The 18,978-nt window shown below is 43.5% G+C and overlaps 1 protein-coding gene across 1 annotated transcript in view; it reads left to right on the top strand.

Annotated features, from left to right (window-relative positions):
- The window catches only part of ddx27 (DEAD (Asp-Glu-Ala-Asp) box polypeptide 27), a 73,711-nt gene extending 55,314 nt beyond the window's left edge, over positions 1-18,397 (top strand). The window contains exons 12-21 of the mRNA XM_072514584.1: positions 3,170-3,323; positions 3,999-4,080; positions 5,607-5,784; positions 6,765-6,871; positions 9,321-9,417; positions 10,147-10,241; positions 11,171-11,294; positions 11,453-11,540; positions 11,932-12,006; positions 17,236-18,397. Coding sequence (XP_072370685.1) covers positions 3,170-3,323; positions 3,999-4,080; positions 5,607-5,784; positions 6,765-6,871; positions 9,321-9,417; positions 10,147-10,241; positions 11,171-11,294; positions 11,453-11,540; positions 11,932-12,006; positions 17,236-17,251 — 1,016 coding nt within the window. The 3' untranslated portion in view covers positions 17,252-18,397. The remainder of the gene's footprint in view (positions 1-3,169; positions 3,324-3,998; positions 4,081-5,606; positions 5,785-6,764; positions 6,872-9,320; positions 9,418-10,146; positions 10,242-11,170; positions 11,295-11,452; positions 11,541-11,931; positions 12,007-17,235) is intronic.
- The last annotated feature ends 581 nt before the right edge of the window (positions 18,398-18,978 follow it).

Genomic DNA, 18,978 nt, shown 5'->3' with positions numbered 1-18,978 from the left:
ATTCCTTTAGCTATAAATGCCATTCGCATTGTTTATTACCTGTTGTACCTGCATGCTAGTTTTCTGCGACTCATGCACGAGAACACCCAGATCCCTCTGCACTGAAGCACCCCAAAGTCTTGGGTCACTGTCTGTGCAAAGTCTGCATGTTCTCCCCATGTCTGCGTCGGTTTTCTCCGGGTGCTCCGGTTTCCTCCCACAATCCAAAGATGTGCAGCTTAGGTTGATTGGCCATGATAAATTGCCCAAAAAGGTTAGGTGGGGTTACTGGATTACGGGTGCGGACTTAAGTGGGGTGCTATTTCCAGGGGCCGGTGCAGACTCGATGGGCTGAATGGCCTCCTTCTGCACTATAAATTCTATGATTAAACTCTATCGGCACATTTTGGACCACTCACCTAACCACTCACTAACCTATCTATACCTATTTGTAAGGTTCTTATTTCCTCATTGCAACTTACTGTCCCACCTAATTTTGTGTCATTTGCAAATTTGGCTATAGAACCTTCTATCACTGTATCCAAATCATTAATATAGATTGTAAATAGTTGGGGCCCAAGGACCAAACCCTGTGACACCCCACTAGTTACATCTTGCCATCCAGAAAAAGAACCATTTATCCCGACTCTTGTCTTCTGTCCGTCAGCCAGTCTTCTATCCAGGCGAATAAATTACCCCAAATACCATGTGATCTAACCTTGTGAATTAACCTTCTGTATGGCACCTTATCAAGCACCTTCTGGAAGCCCAGATACACTACATTTACAGGATCCCCATTATCCATCTTGCTTGTTGCATCTTCAAATAACTCTAGCAAATTAGTCAAACAAGATTTGCCCTTCATAAAACCATGCTGACTCTGATGGATTGCATTTTGACTTTCCAAATGCCCTGATATTACTTCCTTAATAATGGATTTTAGCAATTTCCTAACAACAGATGTTAAACTAACTGGACTAATTTCCTACATTCTGCCTCCCTCCCTTTTTGAATAAGAGCTTTACATTACCATTTTTCCAATCCACTGGAACCTTTCCCGTGTCCAGGGAATTTTGGAATATTATAACCGATGGATCCGATATCTGTGCTACCACATTCTTTAACACCCTAGGATGTAGGCCATCAGGCCCTGGGGACGTGTCTGCCTTCAAGCACAATGATTTGTTGAGCACTGTTTCCCTATTGATTGCTGATTGTTCGAAGTTCCACCCTTTCTATTACCTCTGAATTACCCATTCCTATAGGGATGGCACTAGTATCCTCCACTGTGAAAACTGAGGCAAATTATTATTATTTTTTTATAAATATATTTTATTCAAATTTTTTGGCCAAACAAAACAATACCTTTTTACAACAGTAAAACAGTATAAATAACAGTGGCCGTTTTTAACAAATAAATAAATAATATATAAACTAAATGGCAACTGCCCTATCAAAAATAATAACTCTCCAAAAATAAAATCAAACAATCCAACATAGCCTAATACAAATATTTATACAAAAAAAAACACACCCCTGAGGACCCACCCGGGCCCTCCCCCCTGGGTTGCTGCTGTTACCTTCCCATTTCCTTTATCGTTCTGCGAGGTAGTCAATGAACGGCTGCCACCGCCTGGTGAAACCTTGAGCCGAACCCCCTTAGTGCAAACTTTATCCGTTCTAGTTTTATAAACCCTGCTACTAGGGACGCAAAGGCCAAGACATCAGCCTCTTTCGCCTCCTGCACTCCCGGCTCTTCTGCAACCCCGAATATAGCCAACCCCCAGCTTGGCTCGACCCGGACCCCCGTCACCTTCGAAAGCACCTTTGCCACCCCCACCCAGAACCCCTGTAGTGCCGGACATGACCAAAACATGTGGGTGTGGTTTGCTGGGCTTCTCGAGCATCTCCCACACCTATCTACCCCGAACAATTTACTGAGCCGTGCTCCGGTCATATGTGCCCTGTGTAAAACCTTGAATTGTATCAGGCTTAGCCTGGCGCACGAGGACGACGAGTTTACCCTACGTAGGGCATCAACCCACAGCCCCTCCTCAATCTCTTCCCCCAGCTCCTCTTCCCATTTCCCCTTCAGCTCATCCACCATGATCTCCCCCTCGTCCCTCATTTCCCTGTATATATCCGACACCCTACCATCCCCCACACATGTCCCTGAGATCACTCTATCCTGAACCTCCTGCGTCGGGAGCTGTGGGAATTCCCTCACCTGTTGCCTCGCGAAAGCCCTCCGTTGCATGTACCGAAATGCATTCCCTTGGGGCAACCCATATTTTTCCGTCAGCGCTCCCAGACTCGCAAACGTTTATCGCAAATTTTTAGTGTTGCCACCACCACTGGACTTGTGGTGTATTTCTTCGGGGAGAACGGCATCTGAGGCAAATTATTGATTTAACATCTCCACCATTTCTGTGTTTCCCACTATTAACTCTCCGGTTTCATCTTCCAAGGGACTGACATTAACTTTAACGATTCTCTTCCCGTTTATGTACTTGTAGAAGCTTTTGCTATCCTTTTTGATATTTTCAGCTAGCTTTCTTTTGTAATTTAGCTTGGCTCTTTTTATTACGTTTTTAATAACGCTTGTTTATGTTTCACAATTTCCCAATCTTCCAGCCTGCCACTGGCCTTTGCAACATGGTACACCTTAGTTTTTGTCTTTATATTGTCCTTAATCTCCTTGCTTAGCCATGGATGTTTCTCAACCCCTCTTACCGCCTTTCTTCCTCTCTGGAATATATTTTAGTCGTGAGGGATTGAGTATCTCCTTAAACAACTGCACTGCCCATCAGCTGTCCTTCCTTTTAGCCTTCCTGCCCACTCAACTCGGGCCAAATCTGTCCTCATTCCTATGTAATTTCCATTGTTTAGTTCCAAAAAGCTAGTGTGGGACTCTGCTTTCTTGCTCCCAAACTGAATTTTGAATTCTATCATACAATGGTCACTATTCCCTAGAAGATCCTTAATTATGAAGCTATCAGTTAATCCCTCCTTGTTTCTTTTTTTTTTCTTGCTTTCTTTCAATAGGAATTGGTATTCAGTATGGGGAAGGAGTGACTCGAGATTGTGCTTTTTACATGGGGAAAGGGCAGTCCAATAAAACATGGAATGTTCTGTACTTGATCTGAGGTTTTGTATTTGGAATAAAAGCTTTTCTTTCCTCCTCCTGTAGCTCTTCTGACTCGTACGTTCCAGGATCACGTCATGCTGTTCACACAGACTAAAAAACAGGCTCATCGAATGCACATTCTCCTGGGGCTGATGGGCCTGAAGGTTGGCGAGCTGCATGGTGACCTCTCTCAAACCCAGCGATTAGAGGCTCTTAGGTAAAGGAATCAACCAGTTGATAAGTCACACAACTCGTTTTACCCTGTGTGAGTAAAGACACTGAACATTGTCGTAAGCCACACAACCAAAATGTAATATCTGTTCTGAGCAAACCTAGCTGAAGCATTTATTGAGCATATCAATCTGCCCCTTGGTTAGGGCACACAAATCAGCCTGGATTCCATCCTATTGAAGGGTATCCACTGCTGAAAGGTACATGTGCCTAGATGTCAGGTGGATGTAGGATCAGGTTTGGACTTGATGCCTTCTGCACAGGAATAGCCTGCTAACTTGCACTGTCTGGATTGCACTTGATGAATGGGTAAGGTATGAGAATGTTGCCAGAACCCCTGGAGCCGTACCCCAAAAGACATTGATGATTTCAAGTAGGGATTGTAAGTAACAGGTGTTCCTAATTTTAACCAGTTTTTGGGAGTGCACATTGTAACTATTATTGAACACTTCCTGCACTTTGCGCTTACAATTCTGGTCCCAGATATCATGACACATTAAAATTCAGTTTATTATCCTGTCCCCAAAGAGGATTTTCTACCAGAAGTTCTGACCTCCTGATAAACATGGTCACTATCTGGAGAGTACTCCACGGCAGAAAGATGATAATAAATATCAGGCTGTTATTGACTTATCCCTTGCCTTTGTATCCATGGTGACAGGCGCTTTAAGGATGAACAGATCGATATTCTTGTAGCCACTGATGTTGCTGCTAGAGGACTGGACATTGATGGGGTCAAAACGGTAAGTGACTCAATAATTGTGTACGGGCACTGAGTTGATAGGGGAATTAGTGGGTTATGTAGAGAGATAGTTGCTGGTGATTATCCTGTGCTCATATAATCCTTGGTTTGAAACATAGAAAAGCAGGAGGAGGCCTTTGAGCTATATTTAACCCCTTCTTGAAATTGCACAATGTTTTGGCCTCAACTACTTTTTGTGGTAGCGAATTCCACAGACTCACCACTCTCTGGGTGAAGAAATTTCTCCTCATCTCAGTCCTAATAGGTTAATCCCTTATCATCAAACTATGACCCCTAGTTCTGGACTCCCCCACCACCGGGAACATTGTTTCTGAATCTACCCGGTCTAATCCTGTTAGAATTTTGTTTGTTTCTATGGGATCCCCTCTCTCCTCGTATGACAGTCCCGCCGTCCCAGAAATTAACCTGGCAAATATTCGCTGCATTCCCTCCATAGCAAGAACATCCTTCTTCAGATAAGGGCACTAAAACTGCATACAATACTCCAGGTGTGGCCTCACCAATGCCCTATATAATTGCAGTAAAACATCTCTATTCCTATACTTAAATCCTCTCACTATGAAGGCCAACATACCATTTGCCTTCTTTACTGCCTGCAGCACCTGTGCGCTTACTTTCAGCGACTGATGCACGAGGACACCAAGGTCTCGCTGAGTAACCACCTCTCTCAATTCGCACTCATTCAAATAATCTGCTTTCCTATTTTTACTACAAAAGCGGATAACCTCACCTTTGAGGTTATAACATTATGCTTCATCTGCCATGCATGAGCCCACTCACTCAGCCTGTCCAAATCCTGCTGAAGCATCTCTACTTCTCACAGTTCACCCTCCCACCCAACTTTGTATCATCTATAAATTTGGAAATCATACATTTAGTTCCCTCATCCAGATCATTAATATATAAGTTTGGTTGCCTAAAAGTACTTTTACACTAATAAAGTACAGTTGACAATACCCAAGGTGCTGCCACAATATTGCCCCAACCCTGCAGGTCTGAGACCAAATTCTCAACGGTCATGTGAGCTGCTATTATGTCTTGTTTTCCCATTAAAATGGCAGAGCTGCATTTCCAACGTCTTAATGTTGGTACTCAGGCCTCCTGTTGGCCTTGATTCGTAGAGCGGCCACCATCTAAATTAAACCGTTGGAGAATTGTGTATCCACAGAAAGTCTCTGTTAAAGCTGTGACTCCTATTTAAAACTACCCAAAAGGAGTTGGCTCATCTTTGTGATGCAGTAAAGATCTCACAGGGACTGTGTAATAGTTCGGGACCTATACAGAGAAATTCTGTTGAAGTGGGTGGTGAAATTCTGATGGAGCAAACACTATAACAGAGATTCTGTTCCAGCGAGAATCTTTATAACTTAAAAGCTGTGGTTTAATAACATGGTGAAAACCGATCTACAGTTGATAAGGCATGAGAGTATCTAGTCCTTAAATAAAGTAACTGCAGTTATATGGTTGTTGGTGTCAGTGACAGTGTCTTTGTTCCTTCTGAGCTAGGTGATCAACTTCACAATGCCCAATACTGTCAAACACTATGTGCACAGAGTAGGCCGCACAGCACGAGCAGGCCGCAGCGGACGATCTGTCTCCCTTGTTGGTGAAACGGAAAGGAAAATGTTGAAAGAGATTGTGAGGAAAGCCAAAACTGAAGTGAAAGCTCGTGTCATTCCACAAGGTGAGAGCTGACTGGGAAACTGTTCTTGGATCGGCTGTAAAGCCACTGGTCCAGTGCTCTGGATCGCCCTCCTGCACTCGCCGGGCACTGTACTGCTATTGATTATTATCCAGTTACTTTTGCTAAAACGTTGTGTGTGGGTGGGCCACCCAATAAGAAATGGGTTTGGCTCCAATAGTCTCTTAGTGACGTGACCTGCTGACCCCTCACTGTCTAAACTCACACATGGAAAATTACCACTTGGATAAGGTGAAAGGGCACTTGGTGCTTGTGAAGTCCGAGCTCAGCCAGGTTTGGTGCTCGCAGGAGAGGAGGGGACAAATTATACAGCTTGCATCAGCAATGGGCGCATGTGTTGTAATTTCTTTTGACTGTAAATTTGAGGGAAAGAAAAAATGATTTTAAGCAAAGAATTTACGGAGTACGACTCGTTATCTGTACCCTCGCTAGGAATCAGACTATGATTGCACTTGTCCTTCAGTTTAAACAGGAGCCTCACTCTGAACCTGTCTTACCAATGACTGTCCCTTCATATTAAAACAGCTCCTTTACACTCAGTAACTCCTCATAACCATTCTTCTTTACTATCTGTTCACATTAATCTAAAAATGAAATAAAATTGTCAGGTTGACCTTTGTCTTTATGGAGTTTACTACAGTGGTCTCACTGCCCCTATGGACTAAAGAGGGGGATAAAAAAGGACAGAGTTGCTGCTGCATACTGTATGGATGTCAGGTGAGAGCAGCAATGGGCTAGGCAGCCTCCCACAGTTGAATAACTTCCAGGCTCATAATTGTAAAATTGCTCCTTGGACTAATTGGAGATGATGAAGGGCTGGTGTTTTATTGCACCCCAGAAAAATAGCACTTCCAGAAAAGGGGAGGTGATAGGGATGCTGCATGGGTTGTTGGGCTGTCCCAGTGATGTTTACCTTTTCTGCGAGTGACCGTCCACTGATGCCCTGGTTCATGTCTTCACAGAGGTGGTGATGAAGTTCCGGGACAAGATCGAGAAACTGGAAAAGGAAATTTATGCTGTGATGCAGCTAGAAAAAGAGGAGAAAATGCTGCAGCGATCGGAAGCACAGGTACGTCACACATTACCTTGAATATTACCCCACCTTGCAGGTTGTGATTTACTTTTAACAATGAAACGTTGAGGGTGGCCCACAGGATGACCAAACACTGGGATGTTCATCACAGTGCATTAGTAGGTAATAATAATCTTTATTCGTGTCACAAGTAGGCTTACATTAACACTGCAATGAAGTTACTTCTACCAGAGCTGATGACATGTTAAACTTTTGTTTAAAAAAATAAATATTACAAATGTTTGTTTTTTTCAATAAACATTTTATTGAGGTATTTTTGGTATAGTAACAACAACAAAGTAAACAATATACATGAAACCATAAACATAGTGCAAAAGCCATTTACCTCTCGTGCAGGTCCCACCCTTATTAACCCCCTACTCTAATGTAAACTACCCCCCCGGTCTGCTGACGATTAATTTTCTGCAAAGAAATCAACGAACGGTTGCCTCCGGGTGAACCTTAAAAGTGACCCTCTCAAAGCGAACTTGATTTTCTCCAAACAGAGAAAGCTAGCCATGTCCAATAGCCAGGTCCCCGACTTTGGGGGCTTTGAGTCCCTTCATGCTAATAGTATCCGTCTCCGGGCTACCAGGGAAGCAAAGGTCAGAACGTGCTCTTTCTCCTCCTGGATTCCCGGGTCTTCTGACACCACGAAAATCGCCACCTCTGGACTCAGTGCCACCCTTGATTTTAACACCGTGGACATGACGTCCGCAAACCCCTGCCAAAATCCCCTAAGCTTTGGACATGTCCAAAACATGTGGACATGGTTCGCCGGTCCTGCACATTTTGCGCACCTGTCCTCCACCCCAAAGAATCTGCTCATCCGGGCCACTGTCATGTGAGCCCGGTTAACAACCTTGAATTGTATCAGGCTGAGCCTGGCACATGTTGCGGACGCGTTGACTCTACTAAACACGTCTGCCCATAGACCATCCTCTATCTCACCTCCCAGCTCCTCCTCCCAATTGCGCTTCAGCTCCTCGGTTTGCGTCTCCTCTGACCCCATAAGTTCCTTGTAAATGTCCGAGACGCTCCCTGCTCCTACCCACCCTCTAGAAACTACCCTGTCTTGAATCCTCCTTAGCGGTAGGAGCGGGAAAGTTGACACCTGTTTACATAGGAAGTCCCGCACCTGCAGATACCTGGATTTGTTTCCCCTCGCCAACCCAAACGTTTCCTCCAACGTCCTCATACTCGGAAAGCTCCCCTCCAAGAACATATCTCCCTATCCCCCATCCTCTCAATCCCCGCTCTCCGCCATAACTGGAACCCCCCCGTCCATACTCCCTGGGGCAAACCGGTGATTATCACAGATTGGGGCCCAAACCAAAGCTCCCACATGCCACTGGCCCCAAACTCTCAGGGCCGCCACCACCACTGGACTGGTGGAGTACCGTGCCGGCGGGAACGGCAGAGGCGCAGTTACCAACGCCCCCAAACTGGTGCCCTTACATGAAGCCGTCTCCAAGCGTACCCATGCCGACCCCTCCCCACCACCCACTTCCTGATCATGGCTATATTAGCCGCCCAGTAATAGTTGCTAAAATTTGGCAGCGCCAGCCCGCCCTCTCCCCATTCTGCTCAAGCATTACCTTCCTTACTCGCGGGGTCTTGCCCGCCCAGGCGAAGCCCGTGATCACTCTATTGACCCGCTTAAAAAAGGACCGCGGAATAAAAATGGGGAGACACTGAAATACAAATAGGAATCTCGGGAGGATCGTCATTTCACCGTTTGCACCCTCCCAGCCAAAGACAACGGAAGCGCATCCCATCTCCGACAATCGTCCTTCATTTGGTCCACCAGCCGGGCCAGATTTAATTTATGCGGCTGGTCCCATTCCCGCGCTACTTGGATACATAGGTGCCTAAAACTTCCCTTTACTAACCTAAACGGCAGCTCTCCCAGTCGTCTCTCCTGTCCCCTCGCCTGGACCACAAACATCTCACTCTTTCCCATATTAAGCTTATACCCGAAAACCGGCCGAATTCCCCTAAAGCCCTCATGATTTCTTCCATTCCCTCTATTGGGTCCGAAACGTACAGAAGCAGGTCATCCGCATAGAGCAAAGCCCTGTGAATATTACAAATATTAAGCAACAGTGAGCTTCCAGTTTAATGATGTCCCACTGGGGACTGATTCAAACTCTGATGCACTGTGTTAAAGGGGAGTCAGTGCCAAAAGGTAATTTCTTTACACTGGTTATGATTAAATGCCAAGAAATGTATCAACAAGTAGGAGCATTTCTGCCATGTGTTTTGCTCCTATTATCCCAAATTACCGTTGAACTCAGTGGCTTAGTTCATTAATGTACATTAAGTGGAGTAGGATGGAGAGAAATAGCTTTGTTGGTAACTTACAGTGGGAATGGAGGGAATAGCACTGCCTGTGACACTGCTGTTAGCAGGCATGTATTAATCTTGATTTACTTGTTTGCTACAGATTAACACTGCTAAAAACAAACTACAGAAGGAGAGTGAAGAGACGAGACCAGAGCGTATCTGGTTTCAAACCAGAGAGGAGCGGAAGAAAGAGAAAGGTGAGCTTCATTCTGGCCAACAGGTGGCTCTCTAGAAACCTAGGATGGCATAGAATGGAAATATGTAATTTGCACAGTGATCAATGACTGTCTATCATGTGATCTAGGAGAGGGGGTATCACAAGATGAGTGTCCAACTCCTTTGTATGACCATCCACTGTTGTGACTCACGTGTGGTCCTGCCTTTTTAAATTTAGAGTACCAAATTCTTTTTTTCCAATTAAGGGGCAATTTAGCGTGGCCAATCCACCTACCCTGCACACCTTTTTGGGTTATGGGGGTGAGACCCAGGCAAACTCGGGGAGAATGTGCAAACTCCACATGGACAGTGACCCAGGGCTAGGATCAAACCCGGTTTCTCAGAGCCGTGAAGTAGCAGTACTAATCACTGCGCCACAGTGCTGCCCTTTTGAACCTGTTTATTTAAATAGATAAATGACTCATTATAGTGGCACACGAAATGTTATAAAATGATGCATTGTGCTTCTATGAGCAAATACCATAAACACTAATAGAAACTCCTTTTGGCGACCCGTCAGGCTGAATACTATTCTTGCACCAGTGGGTGGTGTAGCACTGCCCTCTGGACAAAGTGTAACTGCATCTTTACAAGTTTACATAGGCAGGTCCCGTTAAATGTGAAATGTGAACATAGAAATTGGCCAGGGTAAAAGTTGACAGGAATATTTAAGATAATAGCTACGTTCAATCACATTTTTTTTAACGCAGTTGCAAAGGCTCTGCAGGAGTTCGATGTTGCCTTGAGAGGCAAAAAGAAGAGAAAATTGTTCATGGACAATATTAAGAAAAAGGGCGAGATGACGGTCAGTACCAAACAGCATTTTGGGGTATTTAATGTACCCTGGTTTTAAATTATTCTGGAGTGTTCTCCTTGATAAAACATGCAAAGAATGTGGAAGTTCAAACCTTCCTAATGGCTGACTAAAGATAAATGTGGGACTTACTAAGCTTTGCAGTCGAGGACATCCTAGGTTTTATCCCAGATCTCTGATGAGGTATCTAATCTCAACCAGAGCTACAAATATGATTAGATACAATTGCCTCGGTACCTTTGGGATTAGAAGGATAGAAAAAATTAAGCCACGATTCTGCTCTTGATCATAATTCAGTGAATCTTATTGGGAGTGTGTGTTTGTATTAATCTTTGGGTTAGTCCCAGTGCCAGGCTAGTTGGAACTAGGGAAGAAAAATAGAATGATGATACTGAGTCATCTAATGTTAATCAATCACTGTACGATTAGCAGGAGATCAAGAACCAGTGAAGGAAGGAGGATTTTGTATTACTAGAGCATTGGGGGCGTTCTGGGGATGCCTTCGTCTAACCTTCTCAAGTTGAGAAGGCCAATAGAGTAGAGTACTTGATCTAGATATTTGTGGGGAATGAAGAAGTTAGCTACACTTAAGTAATGGAAATGTAGAATTTGAGCAACGTGGGATTTTACCCACCAGGCGACATGGAAACTTTGAGGGGCATCATTTGGGTGATCCTCAATTAGCTCATTTTCCTTTCCCTCTTTTCTTTTGTGAATTGCCTTGGCACCACTCCAAAAATTCCTTAAGTGGCATGGGCAATGTCAAGAGATGCTCTGTTTGGGGTTTGAGATGGTACGTCCATCTCATAACTCCACAGCCCTCACAGTGTAGCCTTAAAAGCATTGGCTTCAGCTGACTCCTGTGAGTGAGGGTGTGGTGTATTGTAACAGGTTTGGTGATGTCTTCTCCTTTATTCCAGGCGGAAGAGAGAACGCAGTTTGAAATCACGAAATCACAGATGTACGCAGAACGAATCGCTAAGCGAGGCCGTCGGCCAAAGAGAGCAAGAGTGATGCCCGAGGATGAACCAAAGCCCGCAGCAGGTGGGTGAACTGACCAGTCGGTGTGGGCGAGATCAGAGTCAAATATATTTCTGATCCAAGAACACTTTTGCTCTGAGACTAAATGGACTGATTCTTTTCACGATGCATTTAAAAAAATATGTACAAGTCGAACAAACTACAATTTTCGTTATCTTAAGGTAATAAAAAGAACAGAACGAAGAAGTCTGTGTTTGATGAAGAATTGACAAACACAAGTACGAAGGCTCTTAAACAGTACAGAGCTGGGTAAGTAGTGTCATGATTTTGATTATATTGTTGGATTGTTGAGGCCATTTTTGTGTGGGGGAGGGATGCATCAAGCACGATGTGAGAATAGTGCATGTAGGGGTGGGATTGGGGGACATGTAGTTGGATGGGAGGGGATGGTGGAAAGATTCGGCGGATGTGTCGAGCTCCAAAGGGAAATGTAACCAAGTTGGAAGGAAGGTGTCTGTATTTCCAACCGTGTAAGTAAGAGGCTCTCTTTGTGTATAGCTGGGGCTTAGAAGCCGGCAGTGAAAGTTCAGCTGTGGTCAGAGACTGACAATCTGAAAAGCTTTCCTGGATGTATAACAATGCTCTACCCACCTGCTGTATATTCAGTATCTGGATTCATTGCATCTTGGTTTCTTTGCAGGCCGTCCTTTGAAGACCGAAAGAGACTGGGAATAACCCAGCACAGGAAAGCTGGCAACTTTAAATCCAAGTCCAGGTGAACATTTCTGTTGTAACACGTTATTGGTATTGGAGAGGGCTACCTTTGCAACAAGTCTGGTTAGGTTTAGAAAACCAGTGGTCTACAGCCCATTCCTTCCTAACAGCACATGGACTGCAGAGACTCTAGAAGGCACCACCTATTGAAGGGTGACTAAGGATGGCTCTGGCCAGCGAAGCACACATCCTGTGAAAGAATAATTTTTAAAATACCCTTCAGATTAACACCGATAATGATCAGGTCAGATTGCATGCCCTGGCCTTTCTGGTCCACCAACATTAAAGCTCATCACCTAAGGCCCCATCTTTCATGAGTGAATCTAGTCACCTTGGTAGTGAGGTTGAGGGCATCCACTAAACCACCCCTTCCCAACAGGGATCTGAACTAAGAGCCTTGGTCAATTGTTCTTGCACATTACAACGGTAATATCACTTTGAAAGTATTTAATTGGCTGTAAAGTGTTTTGGGACATCCTGTGGCGTGGAGGTGCCACATAAATAAATGCAAGTTCATTTTTTTCTGTTCCCCTCTCACCCTCCCCTACCTCCTTCACTCAACAGAGCTCTTGAGAGTATTGTTGGTGTCAATTGTAATCCTCCGGTACCCCACCCAAGTGGCACTTGCATATAGGAGTAGCACAAGCTGCAGTACATAATGGGATTGAGTGGTTAAAAGCAGGCTGCTGCATATATTTTTTTAAATATAAATTTAGAATACTCAATTATTTTTTTTCACAATTAAGGGGCAGTTTAGTGTGACCAATCAACCTACCTGCACGTCATTTTGTGTTGAGACCCATGCAGACACGGGAAGAATGTGCAAACTGCACACGGACAGTGACTCGGGGCTGGGATTGAACCTGGGTCTTTGGTGCCTTGAGACAGCAGTGCTAACCACTGTACCACCTTGCCACCCTAGCAGGCTACTGCTTAGGATGTCAATTAAAATGGACCTCTTGGGTAAATGGTCAAGCCAGATTCTTTTTAATTGTGACGCTGAAGCTTTCCCTTTCTCCATGAGAGTTTATATTTTTTTATAAATATTTTTTTAATTTAGAGTACCCAATTCTTTTTTTTCAATTAAGGGGCAATTTAGCATGACCAATTCACCTACTCTGCACATTTTTTGGGTTGTGGGGGTGAGACCCAAGTGGACATGGGGAGAATGTGCAAACTTCACACGGACAGTGACCCGAGACCGGGATCAAGCTCGGGTCCTCGGCACCATGAGGCAACAGTGCTAACCATTTTGTCACCTTGCCGCCCTGGTCCATGATAGTTTAAGCAAAATAGTCAAACACTTCCAGCATCTTGTCAGAAGCAGCAGTGAATTTGCCCATCGAAAAGATTCCTTTATGCAAATGTTTTCTGACCATTTTCATTGGAATTTGCTTGTATTCTCCAAAATCTTCTGGAGGATTGGCACAGGTTACCTGCAGTTTCTGGAAGCTCACTTGGGAATGTTAACCGTTTTGTTTGTGATTGTGGTAAAGTTTATAATTTTTTTGTAAATTATTCGCAGGTGCCACTGCAATTGACCACTTACCCATAGGTTCAACATCACTACTAAAACCGCACTATACTAGACTAGCAATCCAGACCGGGAGAGTTGAAATATACAGAATAAAACTCAATACATTTTTGGGCTTGCATCAGAAAAATGACCAAGAAAACTTGGATTATTGGAGATTCCCAACTGATTCACACATGGCCATCAGGAAGGGACCTGACTCCTCTACCTGGTGAGGTCGACATGTGATTCCAAACTGCACCGTAGATAAGAACATAAGAACTAGGAGCAGGAGTAGGCCATATGGCCCCTCGAGCCTGCTCCACCATTCAATGAGATCATGGCTGATCTTTTGTGGACTCAGCTCCACTTTCCGGCCCGAACACCATACCCCTGAATCCCTTTATTCTTCAAAAAAGTATCTATCTTTATCTTAAAAACATTTCATGAAGGAGCCTCAACTGCTTCACTGGGCAAAGAATTCCATAGATTCACAACCCTTTGGGTGAAGAGGTTCCTCCTAAACTCAGTCCTAAATCTACTTCCCCTTATTTTGAGGCTATGCCCCCTAGTTCTACTTTCACCCGCCAGTGGAAAAACCTGCCCACATCTATCCTATCTATTCCCTTCATAATCTTATATGTTTCTATAAGATCCCCCCTCATCCCTTTTAAATTCCAACGAGTACAGTCACAGTCTACTCAACCTCTCCTCGTAATCCAACCCCTTCAGCTCTGGGATTAACCTAGTGAATCTCCTCTGCACACCCTCCAGCGCCAGTACGTCCTTTCTCAGGTAAGTAGACCAAAACTGAACACACTACTCAAGGTGTGGCCTCACTATCACCTTATACAATTGCAGCATAACCTCCCTAGTCTTAAACTCCATCCCTCTAGCAATGAAGGACAAAATTCCATTCGCCGCCTTAATCACCTGTTGCACCTGTAAACCTTTTTGCGACTCATGCACGAGCACACCCAGGTCTCTCTGCACAGCAGCATGTTTTAATATTTTATCATTTAAATAATAATCCCTTTTGCTGTTATTCCTACCAAAATGGATTACCTCACATTTGTCAACATTGTATTCCATCTGCCAGACCCTAGCCCATTCACTTAACCTATCCAAATCCCTCTGCAGACTTCCGGTATCCTCTGCACTTTTTGCTTTACCACTCATCTTAGTGTCGTCTGCAGACTTGAATACATTGCCCTTGGTCCCCCAACTCCAAATCATCTATGTAAATTGTGAACAATTGTGGGCCCAACACTGATCCCTGAGGGACACCACTAGCTACTGATTGCCAACCAGAGAAGCACCCATTAATCCCCACTCTTTGCTTTCTATTAATTAATCAATCCTCTAACCATGCTACTACTTTACCCTTAATGCCATGCATCTTTATCTTATGCAGCAACCTTTTGTGTGGCACCTTGTCAAGGGCTTTCTGGAAATCCAGATATACCACATCCATTGGCGTCCCGTTATCTACCGCTCTGGTAATGTCCTCATAATTCCAACAAATTAGTTAGGCACGACCTGACCTTTATGAACCCATGCTGCGTCTGCCCAATGGGACAATTCCCATCCCGATGCCTCGCTATTTCTTCCTTGATGATAGATTCCAGCATCTTCGCTACTACCGAAGTTAAGCTCACTGGCCTATAATTACCCACTTTCTGCCTATCTCCTTTTTTAAACAGTGGTGTCACGTTTGCTAATTTCCAATCCACCTGGACCACCCCAGATTCTAGTGAATTTTGGTAAATTATCACTAGTGTATTTGCAATTTCCCTAGCCATCTCTTTTAGCACTCTGGGATGCATTCCATCAGGGCCAGGAGACTTGTCTACCTTTAGCCCCATTAACTTGCCCATCACTACCTCCTTAGTGATAACAATCATCTCAAGGTCCTCACCTGTCATAGCCTCATTTCTATCAGTCACTGGCATGTTATTTGTGTCTTCCACTGTGAAGATCGACCCAAAAAACTGTTCAGCTCCTCAGCCATTTCCTCATCTCCCATTATTAAATCTCCCTTCTCATCCTCTAAAGGACCAATATTTACCTTAGCCACTCTCTTTTGTTTTATATATTTGTAGAAACTTTTACTATCTGTTTTTATATATTCGAGCAAGTTTACTCTCCTAATCTATTTTACTCTTCTTTATAGCTTTTTTAGTAGCTTTCTGTTGCCTCCTAAAGATTTTCCAGTCCTCTAGTCTCCCACTAATCTTTGCCACTTTGTATGCTTTTTCCTTCAATTTGATACTCTCCCTTATTTCCTTAGATATCCACGGTCGACTTTCCTTCTTTCTACCGTTCCTTTTGTTGGTATAAACCTTTGCTGAGCACTGTGAAAAATCACTTGAAAGGTTCTCCACTGTTCCTCAACTGTTTCACCATAAAGTCTTTGCTCCCAGTCTACCTTAGCTAGCTCTTCTCTCATCCCATTGTAATCTCCTTTGTTTAAGCACAAAACACTAGTGTTCGATTTTACCTTCTCACTCTCCATCTGTATTTTAAATTCCACCATATTGTGATCGCTCCTTCCGAGAGGATCCTTAACTATGAGATCATTAATCAATCCTGTCTCATTACACAGGACCAGATCTAGGACCGCTTGTTCCCTCGTAGGTTCCACTACATACTGTTCTAGGAAACTATCGCGGATACATTCTATAAACTCCTCCTCAAGGCTGCCTTGACCGACCTGGTTAAACCAATCGACATGTAGATTAAAATCCCCCATGATAACTGCTGTACCATTTCTACATGCATCAGTTATTTCTTTGTTTATTGCCTGCCCCACCATAATGTTACTATTTGGTGGCCTATAGACTACTCCTATCAGTGACTTTTTCGCCTTACTATTCCTGATTTCCACCCAAATGGATTCAACCTTATCCTCCATAGCACTGATGTCATCCCTTACTATTGCCCGGATGTCATCCTTAAATAACAGAGCTACACCACCTCCCTTACCATCCACTCTGTCCTTCCGAATAGTTTGATACCCTCGGATATTTAACTCCCAGTCGTGACCATCCTTTAACCATGTTTCAGTAATGGCGCTCAATCATAGTCATTCACGATGATTTGTGCCATCAACCCATTTACCTTATTACGAATACTACGAGCATTCAGATAAAGTACACTTATGTTAGCTTTTATACCTCTGTTTTGAATCTTAACACCTCGATCAGTAACCTCTCCTAAGTTATATTTCCTCTTAACTTTTCTCCTAATTTTCCTTGTCGTTGAACCCATATCTTCATGTAACAACCTGCCGCGTCGCTTACCATTTATGTTTTTACTTCCTGTTTTATTCCTTTTAGTATTACTGGGCCTATTCACTGAGCTCCCCTCAGTCACTGTACCTTGTATAATTGGTTCCTGATGCCCTCGGGTCAGCTAGAGCTGGACACTTAATATTGTCTTCTGTGGTGCTGCTGCCCAAATACCAAGAACAAATAATAAAATCTGCACACTCCTGAATTTGTCATCATCAGTATTGTTTTTAAACAATAATTTGTTCTTGTTCTTCAAGCCATGACTTTGTCTTCAATATTTATGCCCTGCATTTAACACAACAGTGATTACTCTGATTAATACCCCTGGCTGATGGTACCCATTTCCCTGAAGTCTTAACCATCAGCTACTTTGATGTTGAAAATCGTGCACTTGTAGATCGAATAATTTGCTTGTGTGTTTTAGGTACAAGAGAAGATGAGCCCTGACAGTAAAGCTACAGGAGAGATTTATGCATGACATTTCAAGAGTAAATACCTCTAGTTGGCCTGTAACTTTCACAAATGTGCCACATTTTATTAATGAGGCTGAACCCTATGCAAGAACCTTATCAGTCCATTGAAACTAGTTGAACACCAAAAACAACGATCACGCTCGCCTTCAACTCCATTGGAATTTGGATTTCACACCTTTCATCATTAAAGATCAAGTGGAACAATCCCATGCTCGCAACATCCATTCCAAAATAGTGTTTACTATGGGTTCAGAGCTTTCTGGTGTATCTGGGACTCTCAGAAATGCAAGGATGCTGCATTATAATGTGAACCGGTGTTCCTCGATTTTCAACCATTTCTGTGTCCTTAATTGAAACTTACCACTTTCTCTTCAATTGTGGACAATGAGTTGCTTTTTAAAAATCTCTGTACTCAACGACAGGATTTCTGCTGCCGACTCGAGGAATGTGGGATTCAGTCGAGACCTTCCCTCAAGTGACGCATCAGCAAAACTTCATGATGGAGTTGACATAATTTTTGCAACAATTTTAATTTTCATCCAAGTAACATAGGAGAATGTGTTTAAACCAGTTTACAGATGTTAGGAAGTTAAATATCTGCTGAGGTTAGGAATGAGGTCATTGGTCAGACAGCTTCCTCCCCATTGTTACTCAGTGACTCTTTCCAGCGACGTGCAGATGTGGGTGTCTGTGGATAGGATCAGGCTGTTTTTGAGGCACCTTGTGATCAAATCACGATGAAAAGGAACTGTACTACTGCTTGGGTGATGTTTTTTTTTAAAAACAGGTGGTATAGGTGAAATCATTCCTGAAAAGGAGCCAATCTGTCCTTGACCCGTATGTTACATTACATAAAACAAATCTTGCTTGTTAATCTTACCTAAAACTGTTTGCAACAGATTGACCAGAAGAAATTAATCTTAAAGCTGCGATTTTGCCTTCTGATTGTCTGACCCATTTGAGAGGTTTTTTTGTATACTAAAGCACTATTAGAAGAATGGGGCCCCACATTCTTGGATTGGTTCATTGTTTATTCCTTAAGAATAGTGGATGTTGTATTCACATATTCTGGACAAACCTGATTGATTCCTAATAAAAGTTAAAAGAATTCCACCTTTTGTATTGACCAGACCGGTTTTTTGCATAGCATAACATTCCAAAGTGCTTTGCAGGATTGCTATCAGACAAAATCTGACATTGAACAACATAACAATATTAAGACAGGCCAAAGGGCATGGTAAAGGAGAGATGGAGAGGTTAGGTAAGGAATTCTAGAGTTTAGGGTCGAGACAAACACAGGCACCATCATCAGCAGAGAAGTGATGATAAATTGGGGACCCTTGAAGCTAGAATTGGAGGCACAGAGATCTCAGAGGGCTGAAGGAGGCTTTTAGAATTAGGAAAATTTAAGGCTGCAAGTGATTTGATCACAAAGATGAAAATTTTAACTTCAAAGCTTTACCAGCATGAGCGTCAACAGAGGTCAGCCTGCACGGGTGCAGTGGATTTGGTGAGCCTTAGAATCAAGTAATTTCCGGATGGGCTGAAGATTATAGAAACTGGGAAGCCAGTAGTGGAAAGGTTGACTTTGGAGGTAACAAAAGCAGGTATGAGGGTTTCAGCAGACGATGGACTGAGGCGAGGACAGAAACAGATGACAACATGGAGGTGGGAGTCTTAATTGACGGAAAGGT

The sequence above is a fragment of the Scyliorhinus torazame genome, chromosome 8 (assembly GCF_047496885.1).
Source record: "Scyliorhinus torazame isolate Kashiwa2021f chromosome 8, sScyTor2.1, whole genome shotgun sequence".
NCBI classification, from domain to species: Eukaryota; Metazoa; Chordata; class Chondrichthyes; order Carcharhiniformes; family Scyliorhinidae; genus Scyliorhinus; species Scyliorhinus torazame.
Note: the sequence above shows the minus strand (reverse complement) of the source record. Positions and strands in the feature narration are given on the sequence as shown.